This window comes from Tamandua tetradactyla, chromosome 7 (genome assembly GCF_023851605.1).
Source record: "Tamandua tetradactyla isolate mTamTet1 chromosome 7, mTamTet1.pri, whole genome shotgun sequence".
NCBI classification, from domain to species: Eukaryota; Metazoa; Chordata; class Mammalia; order Pilosa; family Myrmecophagidae; genus Tamandua; species Tamandua tetradactyla.
In genome coordinates this window covers 37,163,188-37,188,263 of record NC_135333.1, presented here as the reverse complement: position 1 = coordinate 37,188,263, position 25,076 = coordinate 37,163,188, and the positions used below count along the sequence as shown (strand labels likewise).

General features: G+C 52.7%; 1 protein-coding gene across 1 annotated transcript in view; it reads right to left on the bottom strand.

The window, feature by feature from the left end:
- MPPED1 (metallophosphoesterase domain containing 1) overlaps window positions 1–23,644 on the bottom strand; it is an 88,341-nt gene extending 64,697 nt beyond the window's left edge. Inside the window, exons 1-2 of the mRNA XM_077167852.1 lie at window positions 23,421–23,644; window positions 14,973–15,154 (exon numbers count right to left, since the gene is read on the bottom strand). Coding sequence (XP_077023967.1) covers window positions 14,973–15,154; window positions 23,421–23,644 — 406 coding nt within the window. The remainder of the gene's footprint in view (window positions 1–14,972; window positions 15,155–23,420) is intronic.
- Between the last annotated feature and the right edge of the window lie 1,432 nt (window positions 23,645–25,076).

Genomic DNA, 25,076 nt, shown 5'->3' with positions numbered 1-25,076 from the left:
ATTGAAACTGACGGTCAGTGAGAAAGAGGGGTAAGGGGCAGGCAATGAATGAGCTTTTTCTTTTTTCTTTTTATTTATTTTTCTGATGTGATGCAAATGTTCTAAAAATGACTGTGGTGATGAATACACAACTATGTGATGATATTGTGAGCCACTGATTATATAATATGATTGGACTGCAAGTGTGTGAAGATTTCTCAATAAATTTTTTTAAAAAGGCACCTTATGTGCATTTTATATATATATAAAACCTGATATTTAGAGAGAAGACTGAAGTTGATCATGTCAGGAATAAGGTCATTCAGCATACAGAGATAAGGAAGACACTGCCTGTATTTTAGAACTTCACCTACTCTATGAGCCAAAGGAAGAAAGGCTTATTTGTCCAGAACCTAACTTTTCTGTAGTACAAAATCTAACTCAACCTGTCTGGGAAGATCATTTAAACAACCAAAACACAGGCAGTCCAGAATAAGAATGAGGGCCTTTAATCCTGTGCAGCTCAATGCAATGTCTGGATCCTCACAGAGTATATTAAGCAGATAATCAAAAAGTATTGGCAAGGTCCCTTGAAAGATGGGAGGAAAATATGGAACTATTAAATTTTACCACAAGGGAAACCCTGAATTCTGGGTCAAACATTAGGGACACCCAAATCAATAGGCCAAGCCCTTGATCCTGAGGCTTGCTCTTGTGAAGCTTATGTGTGTAGCAGAGAAGTTTAGCCTAGGTATGCCTAAGAGTTACTTCTGGAGGACCTCTCTTGTTGCTCAGATGTGGCCTCACTCTCTCTAAGCCCAACTCCATAAGTGAAATCATTACCCTCCCCACTACGTGGGACATGACATCCAGGGGTGAAAGTCTCCCTGGCAACATGGGATATGTCTCCCAGGGATGAGTCTGGCCCTGGCACCGTGGGATCAACAATGCCATCCTGACCAAAAGGAGGAAAAGAAGTGCAAGAAATAAGGTAGCAGGGACTGAGAGAGTTCAAATAGAGTCGAGAGGCTACTCTGGAGGTCATTCTTATGCAAGCTTCAGTTAGACATTGCTACCTATCATAACCTGCCAAACCCCAACCAGGACCATTCCAGCCAATCCCAAAGAACACCTAGGGCGATATATAAGATTCTACAAAGGTTCCATGCACTAGGGTAACTTTCCAGAAATTTACAACCCCCAGATTTGGTCCCTAGACCAGAAAAGTCCTAAAACCAAGAGGGGTCAGCCTCTCCAGAACATCAACTAGTTCCAACCCCCTATCCCATATGCTCAACAGCCCCTTCCAATGTGAAAAAGCTAGAATGGGCATAGCCCAAATACCCCTAAAGAGTGGGATAAAAAGATCAAAGGCGATGGTGGGGTTATACAGAGAAGGTAGGGTTTAACAAATAAGGATGACTGCTGAATCATTATATTGATATTTCTTTTAGTCTCCAGTATCTTGGAGCAGCTAGAAGTAAAAACCTAAAATTGTGGAATTGTAACCCATACCAAATTCAGGAATCTGTTCTACAACTAATTGTTGCGGTGTGCTTTGAGATTTATTGATGTTTCGTAAATGTAATTTTTTTCACAAAAAAGAAAAAAAAATTGATTGTGATGATAAATACCCAACTATATGATGATATTGTGAACCACAGATTGTACATGATCACATGGTATGTGAATATACAATATGTAGCAATCAAATTGCATTAAAATTCTTCCCTAGAGCCACCAGAGAGAGCATGGCCCTGCCAACACCTTGAGTTTGGACTTAGGTATTTAAAAAAAATAGAGCCAACTTAGGTATTTAAAAAAAAAATTTTTTTAAGAGCATAGTCCATGGGTTAGACTCCTAATTCCACTTTCATTTGCTGTGTGGTCTCGGACAAGCTCTTTACCTCTGAGTCTCAGTTTCTTCAACAGTAAAATGGAGATGGCAATAGTGGCATGTCTAGTTGTGCCGGCCAACGTGATAGGTATTAACTGTGTAGGTATTTTAGCTCAAACTAATTACAACTGAATAAAGTGCAAAATTCAGTTTCGTTGTCACATTAGCCACATTTCAAATGCTCAACTGCCACAGGTGACTCCTGGCTACCAAATTGGGCCACGCAGGAAAAGAGCCATTCTGTCGTCTTGGAAAGTCCTGGAGAGCACAGGTCTAGGGCCTTTTAATTACTCAGAGTGTGGTCCCCAGACGTGTCCGTGGAAGAACAAGCGGTGCACGCCTGGAGCGCATCAGAAATGCAGAACCCCAGGCCCACTCCAGATCAGCTGCACCGGCGTCCTGGGCTGCCGGAGCAAATACCACGAACTGAGTCACTTAAAACAGTAGGCGTTTATTCTCTCACAGTTCTGGAAGCCAGAAGTCCAAAATTTACGGTGTTGGCAGGGCCATGCCCTCTCCGGTGGCTCTCTTCCCTGCCTCTTCTTAGTTTCTGGTAGTTTTCAGCAACCCTGGCTGTTCCTTGTCTTGTAACCATACCTCTCCAATCTCTACCTCCGTCTTCCCAGGCCAATCTTCTGTCTTTCCGTGTCCTCTCTTCTTCTTTTGAGGTCAACAGTCACTCAATTTTGGGCCAATCCTGATGCAATATGATCTCATTTCATCCTTGTCATGGTCAGGTTCATGTGTCAACTTGGCCAGGTGGTGGTACCTGTTTGTCTGGTTGGGCAAGTGCTGGCCTGTCCGTTGCGATGAGGACATTTCATAAAATTAAATCATGATCATGTCAGCTGCATCCGCAGCTGATTCCATTTGTAATCAGCCAAAGAGGAATGTCTTCTGCAATGAGTGATGCTTAATCTGATCACCGGAAGCCTTTCAAGGAGGATTCAGAAGAGACAGGCTCTTCCTGCTTTGGCTGGTGAGCCTCTCCTGTGGAGTTCGTCCAGACCCTCCATCGGAATCATTGGTTTCACAGTGTGCCCTGCGGATTTTGGACTCTGCATTCCCGCGGTCACGTGAGACACTTTCATAAATTTTATATTTGCGAATGTTCCCTATTGATTCTGTTTCTCTAGAGAACCCTAACTAATACAATCCTTGACTAGTTACATCTGCAAAGACCCTATTTCTAAATAAGGATGCATTCTGAGGTTCCAGGTGCATGTGAATTGGGGGGATCCTATTCAACCCAGCACATCTACCGAACTGGAACCCAATTTTAACAAGGTCTTCCCCCCACCCAGGTGAATCCCAAGCACCCTGAAGTCTGAGACGGGGTGGGCTATATGAGACCAGGTGGGAAACGCACGGATAAGCAGCAGCTCTGTAATAATGACGAACAGGCATCTGCTGGTTTCCACTTGCTCCACAGTGGTCATATTCTCTCAAACCAAACCAGCCCAGGGCTCCTGACAGGGTTTATGCCAAGTCCAGGTGCAGGCAGGCAGGGCTGGTGGTTCGGAAAGAGTAACGATGGAATTTTCCAGATCCTTCAGAAGTTTATGTACACACAGGAACAGGCTATTTTCATTCTGTGCCAGCAAGGACTTCTCTGGCTTGTTGACAATTCCTGCTCTGGAATAAAATCCAGCCTGAAAATGGCATTTTTACAAATCCACAGACTTATTTCATATCCGAACACAATCTCTCCATGTGTGTTGAGAAAAAACACACGGACAAAAAAATCTTCCTCCTTCCGACTTCTGAATGACCAAACAGAAGTTCTCAACCGACCAACTAGCAGTCCGCCAACCAACAACTTCCCCAGTGGCCCCGGACACAGAGCTGAGCGAGAGGTAAGTGGAAGCGCCCTTGAAAGGGAAAGAAGAAAGCTCGTTCTGGGCCAGCCTTGGAGCACCTGCCGTTTGTGACACATCCTCTCTCACACGCACAACGCCTTGCCAGCCTGCACTGCACAGGTAAGTCACCTGCCCTCAGTCTCACAGCTGGGAGGCAGGTGAGCTCAGAGTTCACCTTAGATGTCTCTGACTTGGCCACAGGCTGCCATTTCACTGTCTTCACTGTCCCCGATCACCTCCTGGTGTTTTCTTGTTTATATGTCTCTTCAGTGGGACCCTTGGTTGTTTTGCACCCTGCTGTCTCCCCAGCAGCACCTAGGATGGGTCTAGAGCATGGTAAGTACTCAACAGCTGTTCATTGAATGAATGAATGAATGACAGCAAACCAAGGGCAAGAGGGCTCTCCAGCCTCAGGCCCTAGATTAGCCAGCCCCTTCCAGCCAGAAGGCCCGTACCCACCTGCATTTTGCAAACACTGTCCAAATGCCAAGACCCACCGCAAGCGCCATCTCCTGCCTGAAGGCACCTGATCTCCTACTGGACATGGCCTCCCCTACTTTTCCCTCCCTGTCGCCCTCCTGGCCTCCATCTCTCCCACTACCTCCCTCAGGCACTCAGGTCTAGCCACAGCCTCTTGGCTGGTCAGGTGCTCCACGAACTTTCCAGACTCGGGGCTGCAACTTCTGCCCCAGACCTGGCCCCACTGGCTCCCTCCGGAGAGATCTCTGCTCAAATGCCCCTCATCAGGGGGCCTCCCCTGCCCCCACAGCCTCCTGCCCCCTTACCCTGTACGCCCGGACCTGTGGCCTGACTTCACCCACACTGAGGGCAGGGACTGCGTCCCCCATGCTAGACTCATACCCCGTCTATAACGAGCACTCAGTAAATCTCTGTTGACTAAATGAACATGAGTTAGTCTAATCAAGAGCAGACTAATATTAATTCGGCAACAAATCAAGGCAACAAATATTAATAAGGATGACTATCTTGGGGAAGGCTTAAAAATGAGTTAGTGAAATGTCACACTGAAAAGATAGATAAAGTGGTGGCAACAGGATAGGTGGGTTCCAGGGTCCTTCAGAAATGGAAGGACCATTTTAGAGCGCATAAAGTCAGATATGCATATTTAAAATTTATGAGTAATCACTAAACAAATTAAAAAAGAATGTAGAATTTCCAAACCAGTAGAGGGGAGGGCAGAAAAGAAACTTCAACCAATCCAATCCAGAAGGCTGGGGATGGGGCAGGGAGAATAGAAAGCACAAAATGAATGACAAAAAATGAATTTGTTTTATATACTGGGAAACTCTAAATAAAATCTGTTATTATTCAAATCCAAAAACCTTTACCAAGGTGCCTCTACAGGAAACACAAAAATGATGAGACATAGGTCTAGTCCCAGAGAAACTCACAGCCAAGTAACGAGGAGGTAAAACACAGCTGGCACGTTTCCACCTCTTAACAATCTGAGCTCCCCTTTTCTCTGGCCCTCAGGAAGCTCAGACCCCAATTCCCAGCTTAAAAAAACCCACAAAAGCCTGTGTGACCTGGGTGTCCACAGCCAAGTTCCTGCAAGTGCTCTGATTTCATTTTTCTAATCCTGTTTTTTTTTTCATTTATCATCGATACTCTACGATTTCACTTTTCTTGTTTTTCTAAACCATCTCAACCGCCTGACACAAGATTGATACAAACTGACCAACCAAAATCCCAAACCAATAGCAAAATAAACAAAAGAATGCCAAGTTAAAACTTGCAGCCAGTCCAGACCTTTCAGAGTCACACATCTCTACCTTGTTTGAAATCTTTCTTTTTTGAAATAAGGCAGAGATTTGGGGGATGACGATCTTTTAGAAGAGAGAGAGAGAAAAATGCCACCGCAAAGCATCAGTTTGAAATCCCCACACACACTAGAGGGTCTCATTTCATTTGCAAAGCCATTCTGCTGTAAATAGATAATTAACACTTAAGCACACCTTTCCTGGGGTTTATACATTAACATGAAAATATGTAATTACTGCTGGCCAAAATCGCTCCACTACAACTTAGAATTCTAGAGTTTTCATCTTTATTAGAGGTTCGTTTTCTCCCTTTAGCCTCTAAAATAGAGTTTGGCGTCGTGAGGAATTTTTTTTCTTCATCAAGAAAATAGAAAATTAATTTTTAAATGAATACTGACTCTCTGCTGTACTATTCATCCATTCTTTTTATCTGAGTTCCTTTCTCTAGTGGGTGATTCTATTCATCAGTCACTTGGGACGTGACGATGCCACGCGACCCAAATCCGGCTTCCGAGAGTGCCAGAAAGTCCACAAGGTCCCCAAGTCGGGAAAATTAAAATGAAAGAAATGTAATTTTGAGTCTTTATGCAAATACTGTGTTTCTGAAAATATCTGAATCAGATCCTCTTCTCCAACTAATAAGCAAATGAAACAATTCATTTTAAGACCACTTTACACATTCAATGATGATTATTGCTAAGTCTTAAAAAAAAAAAAAAGCTGGTGGGATATTTTTGGCTGAAGTGACCACATCACAAATTTTCTTTTCTTTGCTCACTCAAGTAAACATTTGTTGGCTGCTCACCTCGTGCCTGGCAGCTGGGCCCTGTGGATGCCAGGTTAACAGTCTCCCGTGCCACCTCCCAAACCTTACCTTTCACCAGCAAATCTGGTTGGTTTCGCCTGCACCTTCCTGTCCAGCCACGTGTCCCCAGGGGCCTCCCGGAGCTCATAAGATCCTCCCGGCCTCATTCCCCGGGTCACTGGGTGAGCTCCAGCCCCTCATGCACCAAGAGGATTCAAGCTGCCTTCTCCTCAACCCTGGGGTCTCAGCTCAGGACCCTCCAGAGAGGGGTCATCCAGACCCCTTTCAGTCAAGCAGCCTCCCACCCCAGTTTCACCATGTCCCACGCATGGATCTGACTCCCTGACCTAATCACCCCACATTATCCTGCCCATTCATTTTGTACGCAGCTGGCGTTTGCCCGCAGGCCCAGGAGGTGGTGGCAGGGTCACTCCATCTTGGTCTCGCTGAATCTCCAAGATCAGCCACTGAACACCCCAGATGCCACCCACCCCACCCCACCAAAACAACACCTCTGTGCAGTGGGTGAGCGCAGACCCTTTTGCTGTGCTCCAGGCAGTCGCGGCCCTAGGTCAGCCCCGCTGTGAGCTCTGCCCGCCAGAGAGTGTGGACCCCAGGGGTGGCGTGGCAGGGCACCGGCTCCCTGGACAGAGTCTGGGGGTACATGTAGTCCAAATGCCACATTCTGCGGCTGTGAACACTGAGGGGGGAAGCCAGGACACCACTGTTGCAGGGCAGAGCCAGAAGCACCCCGGGCTCCAGACCACTCCAGCTCTGCCCCCAGCACGGGGGAAGCAGCTGCAAGTCCTACTCAGTGCCGGGGACTGGGAGGTGAGCCTGAGCAGCTGAAAACCCCAAGGAGCCATGACCAGGTAAACTCCCGACCCCCCCAGCAGCCCCTGGGTCGGGGAAGGGAGGGAGGGTGGAAGGCCCACGCGGGCTGGAGAGCAGCCTGGGGATACAGAGAGCGTCTGCGCGAAGCCACAGCCACGCTGCGTGGCTTCAACACGGAGGCAAATGAGGCAAGTACCAGAGGTGCCGCCTGCAAATGAATTCCAGGGGTGCACGACTCACGCGGGGCGCTGCGGCAGGTGGAGTGGGGCCACACGGGTCCCCTCCAGAGCCTGCCACGGGAAGCCTGGGAGACCCGACCCACCGCCACCAGAAACAGAAACAATCTTCTGGAGCTCCAAGCAGGGAAAGCAAGCAAGAACGAGGCCACAGAGCAAGGCTGCATGGGCCCCACGCAGGGAAAAGGACCACCTGGCGGCAACAGCCGAGCAAGGAAGGCACCTCAGGTAAAAATAATAATAATAAAGGAATAAGGTGGAGCTGCGGCTTTTTCAGGGCAGTGAACTCTGCCCGATGATCCTCCGAGGACGGTGGATAGGTGACATTATGTATGTGTCAAAACCCACAGAATTGTATGAAACAAAGAGGGACCCTAATGGAAACGATGGACTTTTGTTAACAAGAATGGATCGATATTGGGTCATCAATAGTAACAAATGGGTCACACTAACACAAGAGGTTAGTAACAGGGAACTGTGTGTGGGGAGGGCTAGATGGGAACTCTTGGTTCTTTCTGTACAATTTTTCTGTAAACCTAAAGCTGCTCTAAAAATAATAATAATAAGTCCTATTAAATGTTTAAAATAAAATAAAAGAGTAAGACAAAAAACAGGGACTTGCCCAAACTCCTGGGGACAGTCCACCATGAATTTTGTGCAGCCGAGGTTGCCCCCTCCCCAAAAAGAAGAGGGGAAGCTAGAGCAAGCCCAGAAGGAGCACCCCAAAAAGTCTGGGGGCGGGGGCTGGGATGTGGCGGGAGGGGTGGTCACAGCTGGAAGGAAGGGTCAATCTCCACTGCATCTGAAAAAAAAATTCTTTTTTACTAAGAATAATAGTGCAGCTGAATAGCTTCGTATGCTCCGGGGTGGAGAGGGCAAGACTCCCACCCTGCTTCTTACTGAACAGCTCCCCCCACCCCAACCCCACCCCCACGCCGTGCCCTTGACCTGAGTGCTAAAGAGGCAAGAATCGGCTGTGTGTGGCCCATTTCTGCAGCCAACACCGCCCCCCACCCCCACACCTGCAGCCCTCCAGCCTTCAACACGGCAGCAAATGAGGCAAGTAACCAGAGATGCCGCCTGGAAATGAATTCTCCATTTCCCTTTCTCTGCCACCCTCCTTCACAGATTTTAATTAAGGGTTTCCTTGCAAAAGACCTAGTTCTTTTTAACTAAATCCTTGGACCCCTTTTATATTGTCTAATATATCGTTTTATGCTAGGGCGCCAGTAAAGAAGTTAATTATAACTTCTAAATGCTCCATTCCCCAGCCCCCACCCTGCTCTGCCGAGGTTGGTGCCACCCCCCAGGCTTTAGCCAACAAATGTCTGAGCGCCCGCACGGGTGGCCATTTCTGCCCTTGAGGGGCTCAGTGATGATGTCAGTTGTAGGACAGACACACAGGGGCCACGATGACAGACGTGCAGCAGCTGACATCAGTGCAGAGAGAAGGGAGGGGGTGCAGGGGCTCCGGGGGAAGGGTCTCGAGCCCCCCAACTGGAGGCTGCTCCTTACGGCCGGGACCTGGAGCTGCATTTGGCACGCCGGTGGGCGCCCGGGGGGAGGTGTCTCTGGAGATGCCCGAACAAGATATGCCATGGGTGTCAAAGAGCCATCTGGGCTGCAGAGAGACAGAGGTGCCCACGGGTCTGGGTGGAAGAGGGCATCCCAGTGATGGCGGTGCGGTCAAGGTCGGAATCTGGGGAAGAGCCAGTTTGACGGGCAAGAGGAGATGGAGGCACAAAAGAGAGAGAGGAAGAAAGCGTGCTTAGAGAGCGGGAGGCCGGGGAGGGAGGTGGTCTGGAAGCTACAGAAGGACTCAAGTTGGACAGGCTGTGTCCAGCATCACAGGCCACCAAGCAGCAAGGACAGAAGGGACGGGAGCAAACCAGCTGGTGCATTCTGGGCGTCACTCCGAGGGCCAGAGGCCAGGCTGCCAGGAGCAAGGGGAGTGCGAGTGAGGGCAGGGGCTGCCGGCGTCTCCAGGCCAGGATGGAAGGAGCCAGGGAGGCCACCCAGCGTCTGCCGCTCACAGCACCAGCTTTCTGGCATCTTGCAAAACCGAGCTCATAAGCTGACGGTTCTGGATGGCGCAATGGCCCTCAGAGGCGCCAGCAGCATTCGGGCCCATGTTCTTGTTATGGAGACCGTGTTGGGGCCTGGGGGCCTCTGGGTGGGACTGCAGCCCCCACAGCCTGCAAGAGGAGCCCATATGCCCTCCTGGAATACCTAGACTCTTGGCAGGTCCAGGTGCCCCATTAGTCTCGACTGCAATGACCCATCCTGGAGACCACGACTCGCCTCCCCTCCCTGAGGCTTCTCTGCTCCCCAAGGCCAGGCCTGCCATTGCGAGAAGAGTGCACTCATCTCCATCACAGCCCTGCCCTAACTGAGCTCTGCCTGGGGGCCACCCTCCTTGAAGCCCCCGAATCCTGCTTTTCCACCCAATGCAATCCGTCGTGCTGACATCAGCACATCACTGTGCATGTCACACCCACCAGCTTCTGTCCTGGGCTTCCAGAGCCCAGCACCTGCTGGGGCTGAGGGCGAGGACTTGGCCCTGCCCCCCAGGGGCTGACAGTCCTGTGGCGGGGGTGGGGGGGAGGCTAGCTGGAGTGTCACAGTGAGGAGGATTCAGCCAGGGGGAGGAGATGAACGAGTGTGCCTGGCTGAGGGGACAGCCTGAGTCAAGGTCCAGATGTGGGGGTCGTGGCGCAACGTGGCGGGACGTGGTGGGACATGGGGTACTGAGGCTCATTCTGAGAATGATGATGAGTATGGCTGGAATTAAATGGCTCAGTGGGCCATTTCATTGATTGGTTGATTGGTTGGCTGGTCCATTCATTTGAGGGTACAAAGCGGGCCGAAGCAAATTTTTCACAGTAACAGCTGCAACTTCCTCAGGGTTTCCCCTGTGCCCACCTTGTGCTGAGCACTGCAGAGGGATGTTATTTTTCAGTCCTCCCCACAACCCTCCAGAGTAGGTAAGGAAGACTCTCCATTTTACAGCTGAAGCACAGAGAGGTTGAGTAACCAAGCCATGGTCACACAGCAAACAAGAGTTTCAAATCGAAATGGGATTTGAAGAGAGATCTGTCTGACTTCAGGATGTGGGCTCTTGCCTGCCCCACCTCCCTGCACAAGCATGACTTGTTGCTCCAACAGGGCTGTGAGCTCCGTGCTGCTTGTTTGCTGTTCATTATGCCATTAGGTGTGGAGGAGCAGGGGGCTTCCAGCATGTTCCTTCCCATGTTCCACAAATTTTGCTTTTCCCTTCATTCTTTATAGCTGGGAAGCTTGTTTTCAGCAATTTTTAGTGGCTCGCTGGGACATTAACAAATCAAGCTGGAGTTTCCATTTCATGAATATATTCAGGATATTAATGGCCAAGAGGAATGAGAGTCCTGTTCACAGGGTCCCTGCCACCCCCAATCCAGACAGAGGCCTGCAATCGAACAAAACATGAACACCCCCCTAGCTTGGGAGGAAATTAGAATCGGCATGAATTTAGCCACACCTGTCCCCAGTTGGGTGCCTAATCTTGCCTTACATGGCAGGCCTTTATTAATTTTTTAAATCTCCTCTTCTCTGTTTGGAGATGGACCCTGGAATATGATTTTAAATGTTTTCCATGAGATCAATGAACAGAGAAGAAGCAGGTTGTGAATTTCAAATCCATTAACAGTGGATCTCTTCCACATGGCTCCTACAACAGGGCAGGGAGAGGGCTAGGCCAGGTGCCCTGTGGGTGGGCCTGGACCAGGAGCTCAGGGAGCCCTGCGACTGGCTAAGTGGCTGGACAACACCAACAGTGACCAGCGGTCAGCCCTGCCCCCATCTCCATCCTGGGGACACACTTTGCCCCAGATAACAGAGAGACCAACATTTCTTTAAAAACAATGAGTACTGCCTTTATTTTATTCGATGCTATCAGAACAACACATACCCCATATAGAAAATCAGAAAGAAAAAATAGGGAGAGAAAGAGAAAACCATAAAGAAGAAAACAAAAATTCCCCACAACCCCACCACCCAGACTTCCATTCGAAATACTCCAGAGTTTTTGTCCTAACTGGTCCCTGGCTTCCATTCTTACTCTGCAATCCAGAATAGCCTTGGGAGACCTCTTAAATGTCCCTCCGCTATGTGAACCTTCCACAAGCTACTATTGCCGTCCCAAAGTCCTGCCCTGGCCCTCAAGGTCTGCCCCCTCCCCAAACTCCCCTTGCCGAGACTCCCTTTGCTCTCTGTTGCCCAGTGGCTCCCTCTTCTCTGTTCCCACTTCAGGACCTTTGCAGCTGCTGTGCTCTCTGCCAGGAATGCTTCTCCCCCAGATTGTACAAGGCTGTCTCGTACTCACCATTCGGGTCACCTCCTCTGGGAGGCCCTCCCTGACCACCCAGCAAACGGCCACTCGCCACCATCACCTCCCCTGGGTTACACTCTCTGAGGGTTCTCTTATTTGCTTCCAAGTGTATTTACCCACCTACTGTCTCCCCATCCCCAGAACGCAAGCAGAGGCCCTGCACTCTCACTCCCACTGCCTCCCCAGGGCCTGTAACGCCCACCGTGCCGTGGATTCTTGGTGATGGGTGCAGAACGGGTGGACGACTATTTCCTGCCAATCGTTTTTCTGTGTATGTGTATGGGGGGAGGGGGGTGAACTGTTGACCCAGTTGAGACCACACATCAACCTTTCTCAGAAACCCCATGCACTTTTCTACACAGGCTGGTCTCCCTCTTTTCCCTGACACTGCTCTTGGATGCTCAGCCTCGCATGTCCCTACTCAGTGGAGCCCCCTGTGACCCCTGCCCCCACCCTGGGGAGAGCTCTCACCCAGCAGGTCACAGCTTTGCAAAACTTGGCCGCGACCCCACCCCACTGAAGCCTCCGAAGAGCCCTGGCAGGCAGGCGGGCCTGGGAAGTCTGCCACCCTGTTTACAGTGAGGCCACTGGGGCTCAGGGGGCCTCATGGCTGCTCGGCCACCCAGGCAGGAAGCGGGTCCAGGGCATCCGGAACCGAATGGCAAGAGTCCAGACCTCTAGTTCCTACAATATTTACTCCCATGAACTCAAATCGGAGAGGCTTCCCCATAAGACCAAGGGAAGCAGGAAGAAGAGATACCAAGGGCACAGCTCCTGTGTCCCACTGCCTGGGCCACTATCAGCTTTGTGACCTAGGGCAGGTCACTTTTCTCTGGGCCTTGATCTCCTCCTTAAAGTGGAGAGAAACAATAGCTCTAGCCTCGTTTTGTTGTCCGGAGGATTAAATGAGCTCATGATACACACTAAGGGCATAGAGTGGTGCCTGGCACATATTGAATGCTCAATAAACACAAGATATAGCTCTATATAAACACACCTCTCCAGCTGTACCTCATGAATATAATGCCACCCCTCGGCTTTGGCCACCCAATGGTGCCAACTCTCTGGGGCACATGGAGGTAGGTCTCGCTTTGGGCAGTGGGCAGGTTCCCAAAAAGCCAGCTACCAAAGGACTTCTATAAGCCAGCTCCATTTGCACGCCCACTCACAGGCAAATTCCAGAGAAGCCTCAGCTTCGTTGCTGCCTAATTGAGGCTGAAGTGTGGCTCCTTTTTCTTCATTTTGAAGCCCGTCCCCACTTGAGGCACAAGGACTGACATCTGTGAGCACTTCGAGCCGGCAGAGGGGAGAGGCAGAGGCCAACGAACCTCTTGTACCAGGAAGAAACCCTTTGTAAATTCACGTTGTCCATTTGTCACAACCCAGGCAGAAAAAAAATCAACCTGACCACACATGCAAACCACGATGATGGCCCCCTGGACCCATGGCACACGGTTCTCACTTCTAAAGGGCAAGTGAGAGAGCTGTTTCTTGATGCCCTTGTGACCGGTTTTCCCCACCTTCAGGAGACCCCCCTCAGGCCCCACCCCGCCCCCAGGCCCACCCACCCACCGGGCCTCCCAAGCCCCCCTGCTCCAGCCACATCTCTTCCGCAGTTCCCACCAGCGGGCATTCGGCTGAGCCATTCCCTCGGCCCAGACTGACTCCCGTCCCTGGCAAACCCCCACATCTCCCAAATCTCGGCCCAAGTCCATGACTCCCTGAAGCCTTCAGCTGCCCCCAGAAGAAGCCGGAATCTGTCCCATCACCATGACTTCAGCATGGGGACTCTCAACCACTTCCCAGCAAACCTGTTGTGCATTTATTCGGTCAACGGACCTTTAAGGAACAAGCCGTGGGCAGGTCTGTGCATTAGAAACGGTCCCCACCCTTGGGGAACCGGGGGTGGGGGTGGGGGATGAAAACAGTCCCCACCCCAAACAGCTGTGCCAGGGGTTACACAGGGCGGTGGTGGTGAGAGCCTGGCACGCCCAGCCTGGTTCGCGGTAGGTGCTTGAGGAACAGTTGGCCTTGCAAGCCAACAAAAGGAGTCTCCCACCTCTGACCCACAGCCTTGGGGAGGCGTGGATAAGCAGCCTTGGAGAGGGATCCACCTTGGAGGAAGTGGCCCAGGACTGGAGATGGGCCCCGCAGCAGGGAGGCAGGCAGCCCCCAGCTGGCTCCCAGCCCCTCGCCCTGCCTCGACCTCCCCGCAGGAGCCCTTTCCCACCCTAGCCTTCACACTTCTCAGCCAAATGGAACCTTTGGGCAGAATCCCGTTTGAAAAAGCAATATTCAAAGCTCCCAGTCTGCCAAGCAGAGGCGGAGGCCTTGCTTGTAAATATTTGTCTCAACTGGCAAGGCCGGCCGTCTCCTCGCTGGGGCTGCCCCACTCTCACAGCTCCCAGCCAGCCGCACAGCAGGCACCCCTGGGGAGGCGGGAGGGACCGTCTGGCAGCCTCGTGGGGCTGGGCATGGAGCTGAGTCTGCCCCCACCCACGCCTCCACGACAGCAGCCCATATCACCGACCACCCAGGGACCATCCATCTGTCCCCCGATGGGGGCCCAGATGCCCCGCTGTGAGGTTTCCCTGGATTTTCCAAAGCAATCGACTTTTCCTAGGGTGCACCCTGAGTTCCTCCTCTTAGTCTGGAAACAAGTAAAAAAACAATGACCCATTCCTGGGGGTGTGCATATAAATCACAGGTCACCATCGTCCCTCGCTGCCCATTGGGGGGTGGAGCCCCCCAGCTGGCACCCACAGCTGCTCGATGGGGGCTGCATCTGGCCCCCGGCATTCAGCTGGGGGCCATGGGGTGTGTCCCCATCCTGCAGGACGTGGGCAGCTGACCTGGCACACGCCAGCTGTGGTCCAGCCCTGCTATCACCGTGTCCAGCGAGGCATTCATTCACATGCCCCTGCAGCCATTCATTCATCCAACATTTGCTTATTAAGCCCCCACCGGCACCAGGCTCTGGACACACAAGAGGACGAAATCCCCTGGGAGGGAGGCTGCCAGGCCAGAATGCCCCCCGAACAAATCAGAAGTTACAACGGAGATGGGCACTGGCATGGGAAAGGTCCAGGCGGGTGGGGAGCGCGGGAGGGGGTGTGACCGGATCTGGAGCTTCAGGGAAGATGTGGCCAAGGCCGGGGGATGGGGCTGAGCTAGGGCAGCGAGGCAGGAGGTGCCCCGGCCCACCCAGGACCTACCGAGCCACTCGTTGAACTTTTTCACCTCGCTCGGGAGCCCCAGCTCGGTGAAGTCGCCGGCGTGGATGAGCACGTCCCCGTAAGGCATCTGGATGGGGTCGGTCCGCGAGTGGGTGTCGGAGACGCAGACGAAGCGGGTGTAGCCGGGCGGCTTGGGGGCGTCATGAGGCACGGGGTCCACCCTGCGGGGAGAGGAGGCGCCAGGGGTGACCGCATGGCCAGTTAGCCCCATGGGACTCGTCCCCAACGGGGACCCAGCCCCCCGCCTCCCGGTCGGGCCCACCTGGGGAATCCTGGCTTTTCCCAGGCAAAACGCTCTTTTCCCCTGAGCCTCAGTTTCCCTCTCTGTAACCTGGGAGCCTCAGAGGGCAGTTGTGAGAACTGAATGTGAAATGAGGGGGAAAGACTAACTACATCGCCAGGCGTGGCACCGATATGCAGCTCAGACTGTTGTAACTGTCTGCGGTGTTTCTCGGTGTTGTCCGCATTATCATAACCCCAATGCACCTTTGTAGGTTTTACATTTCCTAATAGCTCCCTCCCCTGTAACCAACAGCACGTATTTGACCATGTGCTGTGTGCGCATCTGTGCTTTCTCCATGAGAAGGGTAAAGATTTTCACCCCCGAGAACCAGTTGTTACCCAGTTAGAAGATGGATGAGCTGAGCGCCTCGGTCCAGACAGGAAAGAGCTGACTCCCCGGCACCATGTGTGAAAGGGGGAAGTTCAGGTGAGAATGTGAAATAAAGGCACTACGGCCAGGCAGCAAGTTTTCAAAACTGGAAGACAGGCAGGTTTATTGCTCCTTAAGCCAGGGCCTTCCAGAGTCACATAAAGAAATAGTTCTGCAATCAGAAGACTAGGTTTCAAATCCCAGTTCTGCCTCTTATCACGAATGCATGACCTTAAGCAAAGCACTTACCTCATTTTGCTCATCTGTAAAATGGGCATGTCCTGTCTTACTGTCAGGGGTGAATTGTCTCCCCACCAAAAAAAATATGTCCTTGTCCTTACCCACCCCCTCCCAGTGCCCAGGAAAATGGTCTTATTTAGAAATAGGGCTTTATTTGGAATTAGTTAAATTAAGAAGATGTATCCTGGACCAGGCCGGCCCATAATCCAACATAAATGGGGTTCCTGTAAGAAGAGGCAGGACAAAAAGAAAGCAAGCCATGTGACAATGAAGCAGAGACAAAAAGCAGCAGCTGCTCACCAAGAATCGCCAAAATTGCCAAGAATCGCCAAGGATCACTGGCCACCCCCACCAAGCTAGGGAGAGGCCAGGCAAGACTGTCCTGGACAGATTTCCGAGGGAGCCTTGATTTTGGATTTCTGGCCTCCAGAATTGTGAGACAATAAATTTCTGTTGTTTTAAGGCATCCAGTTAGTGGCATGCTATTACAGCAGCCCAAGGAAACAAATATACTTGCTAAGCAAACATACTTAGAAAATTCAAAAGAGCTGCACAAATGTAAGCCCTTGCTCCTCAGGAGCCTACCACTTTACAGGGAGGACACTGCGACCTGCAAAGTTAAGCCAGTGGGATGGGCGTCCCTGAGAATCAAGGCAGACTGTGGAACAAAAAGCCAGTTCCTGGCCCCTGGGTCAGAGCTCCCCCCCACTACTTTGCCTCCCCTGTTGCATGATTTTGCCAGGCTCAAAACTCTTAAAAATAACGCACTGACATTTCAGCGAGCAGCCCTCTCCAAATGAGTATGCCGCTCAAGGAGTTGTGTTTAAATCTAATTATGCGACAAACCAAAAGCGGCACCATATCAGTTACATAAATACTTTTAAAGACATCTTTCTAATTATCCTTTTTTTTTCCAGACAATATACTTCGAAGAAATTTAATTAACACCTTACGAGAGACGTGGGTTTGGCATGCTAATGTGCAGGGAGCATTAGCGTGCTCAACTCGCCGCAGTCGAGGCACCAAGCCGGCCTCTCCCCAGGGCGGTGGGCCAGGCGGGCACTCACTGCCCTCTCTGGGGGTCGTTAAGCCAAGTTAGAATCCCAGCAGGTCAGAGAAAAGTCTCCAAGAGAATGCAATGAACAGCAACCAGGAAGGGCCTGGGAGTTTTTCCTTTGCCCTCTTCATTCATTCACTTGGCACAGCAGGTTCTGAGCCCACCGGGCACCAGCCCTGAGCTTGATGCTGAGGACACAAGAACGAAGCAGACCTGGTGGCAGAGACAAGCTTGGCCAGACAGTGGCAGCTCAGTCACCTGCTCTGATGGGCTGGAGCCCTGAGGACATGGCCTGGCCTGGGACCCCAGGGAGCGTCCAGGAGGAGGCCCACCTGGAGCTGGTCTGGAAGCTGAAATCTCCCTTCCAGAAATTCCTTGGTCTTCTGGGGCCCCAAGTACTCTCCACCCCCATATGACAGTCTTGCAGGCAGCGGGTCTCGAAGCTGCACACCCTGCCTGGCCCCGGCACAGCTGATTGGACCAAGAGCATTCACTGACTACTGGGCTGGCCAGGGGCCCGGCTACTGGCCTGGAACAGAAACACGAGTAAGCCACACTCCCTCCCTACCCCTCTCTCTCCTTCCCTTCCTCCCTTCCACTCTCTCTCTCCCTCCCTCCCTTCTTTTGTCCCCTCTCTCCCTCCCCTTCTCCCATCCCTCCCTCCCTTCCTCTCCTCCATCCTCTTCCTCATCTCACCCAAGCAATCCTCATGGCCAAGGAGCCAAGAATGTGAGAAAGCCACAAGGGGAGAGAGACTCACTCAAAAAGTCAGAGGAGGGAAAGACAGGGAGTGCAAGGCCACCCCAGAACCCCTCAGGCCCCCACAGGCCCCTCCTCCGCCTGAGAACCCCTTGCCGGAAGCTGGGCCCCGCCTCAGCCAAGAGCAGTGCCGTCCAGTCCCGTCCCGAGCGGCCCCAGCTCTTTAATTAACTCTGCTCCTCTCTCTCTACACCCCGAGGCTCCAAGCTCCAAAGATGCAAACCTCATCATCACTAGAGAGAAAAAAATCAAGACGTTTCTCTCTCTGCACAGTCCTCTTAACAAATGCTCAGCCTGGAAATGACAAAGGGGGTGGAGAACTCACTATGTGCTAAGCACTTCACGTGGGTCTGCTCCCTTCACCTTCACAACAACTGCCTGAGGGGGTTGCTGCAGGTTCCCCCATTTCCCAGATGAGGAAACTGAGGATCAGAAAGGCTGGCTTGCCCACGATCTCAGCTGTGGAAGCTGGTGGAACTGAAATGGGAAGCCGGCTTTTAGCTCCAGAGCTCCCACCAGATTGGACCACTTTACTTCATTCATTCATCAAGAAAGAAATGCTAATTGAGTGCCCCTTAAATGTGAGGCACCAGCTGGGTGCAAGTATGCACCTATGGACAAGACACTCATAACAGCCACCCTTGTGAAGTTCAAGGAAATGCAACCTGAGTTTGGAAGTGGGGAAAAGAGCAAGGATAGTAGAGATATGGAGAAAGCACGCATACGAGGAGGTGAGTGAGTATAATAGCATTATGTGGCCCCTTGATCCAGCCGTGCCTGAAGCTGAATCCAAGCCTGAACATCCTAGCTAATTACATGAGCCAGTAAATTCCTTTTTATCCTCAAGACAATTTTTATTGGGTTTCTGACATTTACAATGGCAAAAATCTGAGTTACAACACCCCTGTGGGGTCATTAACCCTGAGACAAGTTAATCCTTGGCCTAAGGTTCCCACCAGTAAGTAAAAGGGTAGAATTTGAATCTGGATCTTTACTATGGGAATTTGGGCATCTAATCTCAAGTAAAAGAAAGCAAAATGGTTATTTCCTGGTGAGGTTCTGCAACGAGGAGAAAGAAGTCACACAAACAAATGTTTTTGCTCCTTGAAGCCAAACCAGTCTTCCCTGGGACTTCTCCCTGTGGTTTCCCTCTGGGGGCCCATGCCGGGCTGCAGCTCTCTCTGATACCTGAAGCCCATCATCTCCTGCCCACCCATCTGGGGTCTCAACTGAACACTGGATCCTCCCACGGGTTGGGGTGGCAGGGACAGTGTAGAATAGAGAGAGCTACGGCTCTGCCATCTCCACACTGCGTCCCACATCCTCCAGCCTCCTGGTCACCACTGTACATCAGGGATGACCCGCTCACTCTCTGGGCTGTTGTGAGAACTCTGTGAAGGCTTCATGGCTGCAAGCCTGGCAGTGCCAGCCCCTGGCAGCCTGTGTCCTGGCCCTAGAGCCCCCTCTCCCCATAAGTCATCAGCTCCCTGGAAGTGCAGCTCCTGATGCCACAACCCAGAAGCAGAGGCCATTCTGCCCCCTCAACCCTGTTCCTGGGGACGTGGGGACTCTGATGGGCCAGGCAGGAATAAGGAACTCATCCTGGCAGCGAGCTGCCAATAACACAGCCAGCCCTGTGATTGGGGCCAGCATTTTGGGATGGGAGGGGCCTCTAATCCAATTTTTTCATTTTGCAAACAGGGAAACTGAGGCACAGGGAGGGGCAGAGACTGGCTGGCTCGGTATCACACAACAACCACCCTGACCCCAAGGTGACAAGGAAGCACAGGCCTTCAACCCCTACATGGCTCCACTGGGTTCCCAAGTCTGCCCTTCCTTCCCTCTCCTGCCCCTTGCTTTTGCTGGTTCCTCGTCCCAGAATGACCAGCTAAACTTAGGTCACAGCAGGGCTCACCCTCCCCACCCAGATGTCACCCCACCTACCCTAGGAAGTCCTCGATCCAACACCCTTTCTGGGCCATGCCATCTATCTTGCCCTTTCACCCTTTCTTTCCTTATTTCCATTCTCTGTGCTGGGACCCCGGGAGAGACACTTGGGAAATAGTCACAGACAGACACACAGGCTGCCAGGGGCAGAGCCTCTGAGCCTGGCCTGGGGAGCAGTCAGGGAGGGCTTCCTGGAGGAAGTGATACCTGGGCTGAGATCTGAAGAGGGCAAAGAGTAGGAGGCGCGTCTTTGAGGCAGAGGGAAGAACACTGTACAAAGAGGAGGAAAGATGGAATATTCCAGAAACTGGAACCAAGCTACTGCATCTGGAGCCCAGTGGATGAGAGATGCAAGATGAGAATACAGTGCCTGGCAGTTCCTAGGTTCAGATCCTCTTCTCTGGCCTGGTCCCCTCTGCCCACCTCAAAACCATCTCCTCCCCAGGCCCCAGGCTGAATTTAGCTCGTCTCCTGGGACTCATCAGCACATGGGCTTTCGGAAGCCTGGGTCCCTCATCTATGGAAAGGGAGTGAGTGTGTCGGCCTGGAGCTGTGGGGAGAGGGAGGGGTACACAGAGGGAGCCCTTCTCCTGCCTCCTGGGGTGACTCAAGTCTGAGCTGCTATGGCTGACCCCCCAGGGTGCCTCTAGGGCAGACCCCAGGACAGTCTGCCCCTCACAGCACTTGTTCCTGCCTGATCGCTGGCAACCAGGCCTCATCCACCTGCACCCCGGGGTGGAGTGTTGGGGTCTGGAGGGCTCAGGACCTGCCCCAAGGCCCAGCTCTGGAGATTCATTACCCAGGCAAAGGCGGCCTCGTGACTGGCAGGGTCTCCAGGGGCCACTACATAAATCACACGGCTCGATTGCGGGCCACGTTTTGACTGTCACTGTTGTTAGTTAATACAAATTGTGGATTTATGAAATAAGGTCCCCTCATTCCCTCACCCAGGGACAAAGCCCAGGGCAGTGGTAAATCATGCCCGGAGACATGGCAACTCTCCTGCCTGCCTCTCCCGGGCGAAACAGCAGACATGCCGTGCAACCCACCCGCTTCCCCACACTGGGGCCTGAACAGAGGAGGGCGGGGGGCACCCCCGGTCCCTGCCCCTGCCCTGGCTCTCCAGCCGCCAGCTTCCCCTGGTTTTGTGCAAAGTTCTGTCCCAAAGCAGCCATGCCTGCAAGGCCTAACCAACTCCCAGCTGCCCCGGAGCCTACTGCGGACAGAAGGCAGGCACCCTACCCGGGGAGGGGGCCACCCAGGGCAGTCCAGGACCGGGCTCTGCCGGCTCTAGCCTGGGACCGCCATCTGCCAGCGCACGCTTTTATTACCTGCTCCCTAACTGCCTGTCATCCCGCCGGGCCGGAAACAATGCAGGACAGGGGTGCGTCTCCACTCACTGCCGGGTCCCAGCATCCAGCCCAGGAGCAGTGTGTTTTGATGATACTGAACATTTGCTACCCGCCCTTTACTTAAGTCTCTTACCTACTTATTTAAACCTCGGTATCACTATTCACAGCATTTTTATAGCTGGGGAGACTGAGGCACCAGGAGGCATGAATCCACAAGTGAGTGGAAGAGCAGAAGTCCAGTCCAGGCAGGTGAGCTTGGGGCCGCGTTCCTAAATAGGTGCCACACAGCTGCTCCAAACTTCCTTGAGGAATGAATGAAGCAACCGATGAGGCTCTCCCCTTCAGTCATTCACTACCCTTCCTCAGGACACAGCCTGGCTGGCAAGGGCCTGCGGGGTTCCCTTCGGCCCAGCTGGGCGGTTCTGTGGCTCTCCCAGCCCTCCTGGGCTCCGACCTGCCACCCCTTTTGCCTACCCCCCTCCCCACAGCCCCCACTCATCACCTCTGGCTCTCAACCTAGATGTCACCTTCTCCCAGGGCCTCTGTCCTGACCCCTGAGGCCAGCAGGGCCCTCCTCGGCTGCTCCCGTTTTCCTGTTTCAGACTGGGCACCCCCCACCTAGGCATCTGCAAAGACAGTGCTGGGGTTCCCTCTAAGTGGGGTGTGCCCACAGGCCCGGCACGCCCCCAGCCCACCTGCTCGGTCAGAGGCCAGGCACCCTCCTGTTCCCTCTGGGCACAGTCACCTCCACTCTCAGAGGCCAGGAGGTTGCACCCACTAGCCCAGGAGGCTCCCTCCCTGTCACAGCCCCAACAGGCTTGGGGTTCCCAGAGAGAAAGGAGCTGCCTGAGCCCCATTCTACCCCTATCTGCCACTCTGGCATCAAAAAGGAAATCAAAAGCACTTTCCCCAAAACATGAAATAGGCAGCTCCTGACCACGCCAGCCCCACAACCCCAGGAATAAAGAGCATTTGTTGGAGCAAGTGGTGCCGAGAAGGGAGTGTCCTGGCGCTGAAGCCCACCCCCAAGCCCAGGGCCTGCCTTCCAGAGGCCCCTCTCCGATGGATGACTTCTCTGCACCCCCTTGAAGCAGGGGCCAGTCCTGGGGGAAACAGCAATGACAAGAAGCAGCCGCCTCGCCAGGCACTGGGTTTGGAAACTCCACGGCTCCTTGGCTCTGTGTCCTGTGTGCCGGCTTCTTCAGTGTCCCCAAAGGGACAGGGCCTGGGCCCCGTGTTCACCCTGCTGTCCCAGGAGAGCAGCCCCAGCCCTGGAGGAGCCCCCCCAAAACTGCTCTGACCTCTGTGTGCTGCCAGAAGGGAGTTGGCCGTGTCCTGAGGCCCAGCCCCAGGACAGGCAGGCACCCTAAAGGTGCCGAGGGAATATTCAGTGACCAAGGGCAGATGACCAAAGCCTTGGCTGGAGGTGTGTACCCTGCGGACACTGCAACAGAAGGACGCCGAGCCGGGGAGGTCCTCAGACCCAGATCAGGCGGCCTGGGTTCAAGTTCAACTCGGGCATGACCAGCTGGGTGGGCTTGAGGGGGTCCCCTGCCCTCTCTGGGCCTCTGTTCCTTCCCCCGCAGTGCAGAGCTGATGGGAGGCGCCACCAGGAAAATGGAGGTAGGATCTTTTAGGAGACCAAGAGTCAACCCACTTCCACTCCAGGCTGCCTGCATAAGTGCCGGCAGCGAGCTCTAGGCGTTGACCCAAGCGGGGCGTCCTGTCTTTGCGCTCACCACAGCCTCACTGCTCGGGCAGCCCCGGTGTCTTCCTTCAGAGCCCAGGGCAGGCGGCATACCCTCCCGTCCTTTTGGAAGAGCATCTCCGCTTTCTCTGCAGAAGCGTGGAGGCTGGGACGGAGCAGGTGGGGGAAGCCGGCCAGCCCACGACCGGATCCTACCCTTCCACGGGGATGGTGCCAAGTCCCTTCCCCTCTCTGGGCCTCAGTCTCCCCGTCTGTACAACGAGCAAAGCAAATCAGACCAGGGGTCACAAGCCCAACCATCAAAGGGGGCCGGCTGGAACTCAGCCATGAGGACGTGCAGGCCCCGGGGGCGCCACGCCTTCGGAGTTTCTCAAGCAAAGCCTGGGTCTGGGTTTTCATGTGCAGTCACCTCGTTTTTAAATATTTTGTAAAACATTCTCCTGGCCAAATCAAACAAGGCTGCGGGCCAGATTCGGCCCACCAGGCCATCGATTTGCAACGTGTCACTCGTCTCCCCCGGCTCGGAGCCTCTGCGATGATGCCAGGATGCCGGAGCGCTCGCAGCCAGCCAGCCTTGGACGTCGCAGCACAGAAACCGGGAGGGAACCGCCCACCTCCACCCCAGCCCACCCCCACCCCCAGGCCTGGAGCCCACCCTGAAGGGTCACCGCGGCCACGCCCACGCCGGTCCCCCTGAGAGCTGCCCACTTACATCTGCACGTGCGGCGGCTGGAAGCGGCCCTGGTTGATGTTGTAGAAGGTGAAAGCCTGGGTGGGGTTGGAGCTGTACTCGTCCACCTCGATGATGAGCCGGCCATGCTGGTGTCGCCGAGCGGCCATCACGTGGGACTGGGAGAACGCCATGCCCAGGCCGCAGGGCAGGAGGGCCAGGGCCTCAGCCTTCAGCGCGCCGGCTTCCCACCTGCAGCGCCACATGCACCTCCGCGGGCTACCCCGGCATCACCCGCCGCCCGGCCCCCCGCCAGACCTGGAAACAGACCGGGGAGACGGAGCAGAACCGTGCGACAGTTAATCTGTTTGGGATTTGCTTTATTTAATGTCAGATGAAGATTTAGAAAAGAGGGAGAGGGCGGGGGACAGAGGGGGAAGAAAAAAAACACAGTCGTACAGCTCAAAAACTCATTACAAATCTTTCCAACTCAGCAGTTTGATGAATATACTTTGGTAAAAAAAGAAAAAAGGAAGGAGGGGAGGGGACCAAAAAAAAAAACCTCCAATGCTCAGCAAGGATGCGAGCATGGTCCGACGTGTTCAAACACTTAAGACGTTTTTTGCTTTTCCCCCTTTAACGAAATTCTCAGCAGCCCACTGGGGGACACAGGGAGACACAGCAAGACAATGGCTGGTATTTTGTAAACAGGTAAGTTAAGCTTTGCTTTTTGGAATTGGGGGATAGGATGGGTGCACCTCCAACCCTCTCCCCTCCCCACACACCCTCAAACACACCCACACAGCGCCACACCCACGGCTGCCTTGCAAGCCCGAGCAGGTGGAGATGGCATTGGCGAAAATTCCTTCCTCAACATCAATTTTGCCTAAAGATATCTTTCAGCAGCAACCGGAGAAGGGGTTTTCCCAGACACAGATTGGCACACACCTCCTCAGCTCAGGGGGTGGCCTTGGTGGGAGCAGGGGGGAGTGCGGAATCTACTCAAGGAAAAAAAACCTTCCGAATGCCTTACCCCCTCTCGCTGAGCTCATGAATTCTGATTTTCCAAGTCAAGTCTTTGAATCCACAGAGGATCACAGCTTGCAAATGCTATACTTTTTTTTTTTAATTTCTTTCATTGGAAAGTGCAGTTTGCATTTATATTTACAAGACTAAAATGCTCCTTTGACGGATTTCAACTCTGCTATGTAGAGTCTTGGAAATGCAGAACCAGAAAACATCCCATTCTACCCCAACCCACAAACACATTTAACATGTGGTCCATGTCTCGTTACTAAACCATCTACGTGTCTCATCCCTTTTCTTCAAGTAGGGAAATAGGAAATGCCTTGAAGGTTTTTCATTTTGTTTTGTTTTCGGTTTTGGTCATTAAGACCCTCCAACAATCCCATTTACAAGGCATTTAACCAAGGAGAAAATAACATGATTGAAACTATTCCTGGATGGCACAGCCCAGGCACATTAAATGAAGAAAAATCCCCTTTGCCTTGCACTTGGGGGAAGAATTGACACAGTCAGAAAACAAATTAGATTAAGCAAACGACAAAAATTAAAGATCAGAGGACATTTTAGTTATGTGCAAAGGAAAAATGGATTGTTAATTTTCTAAAATCTTGGTCACCCCATATAAGGTGTAATAAACAGCACTGCTTCTCCCCCAAAGCAAAGCAAACAAAT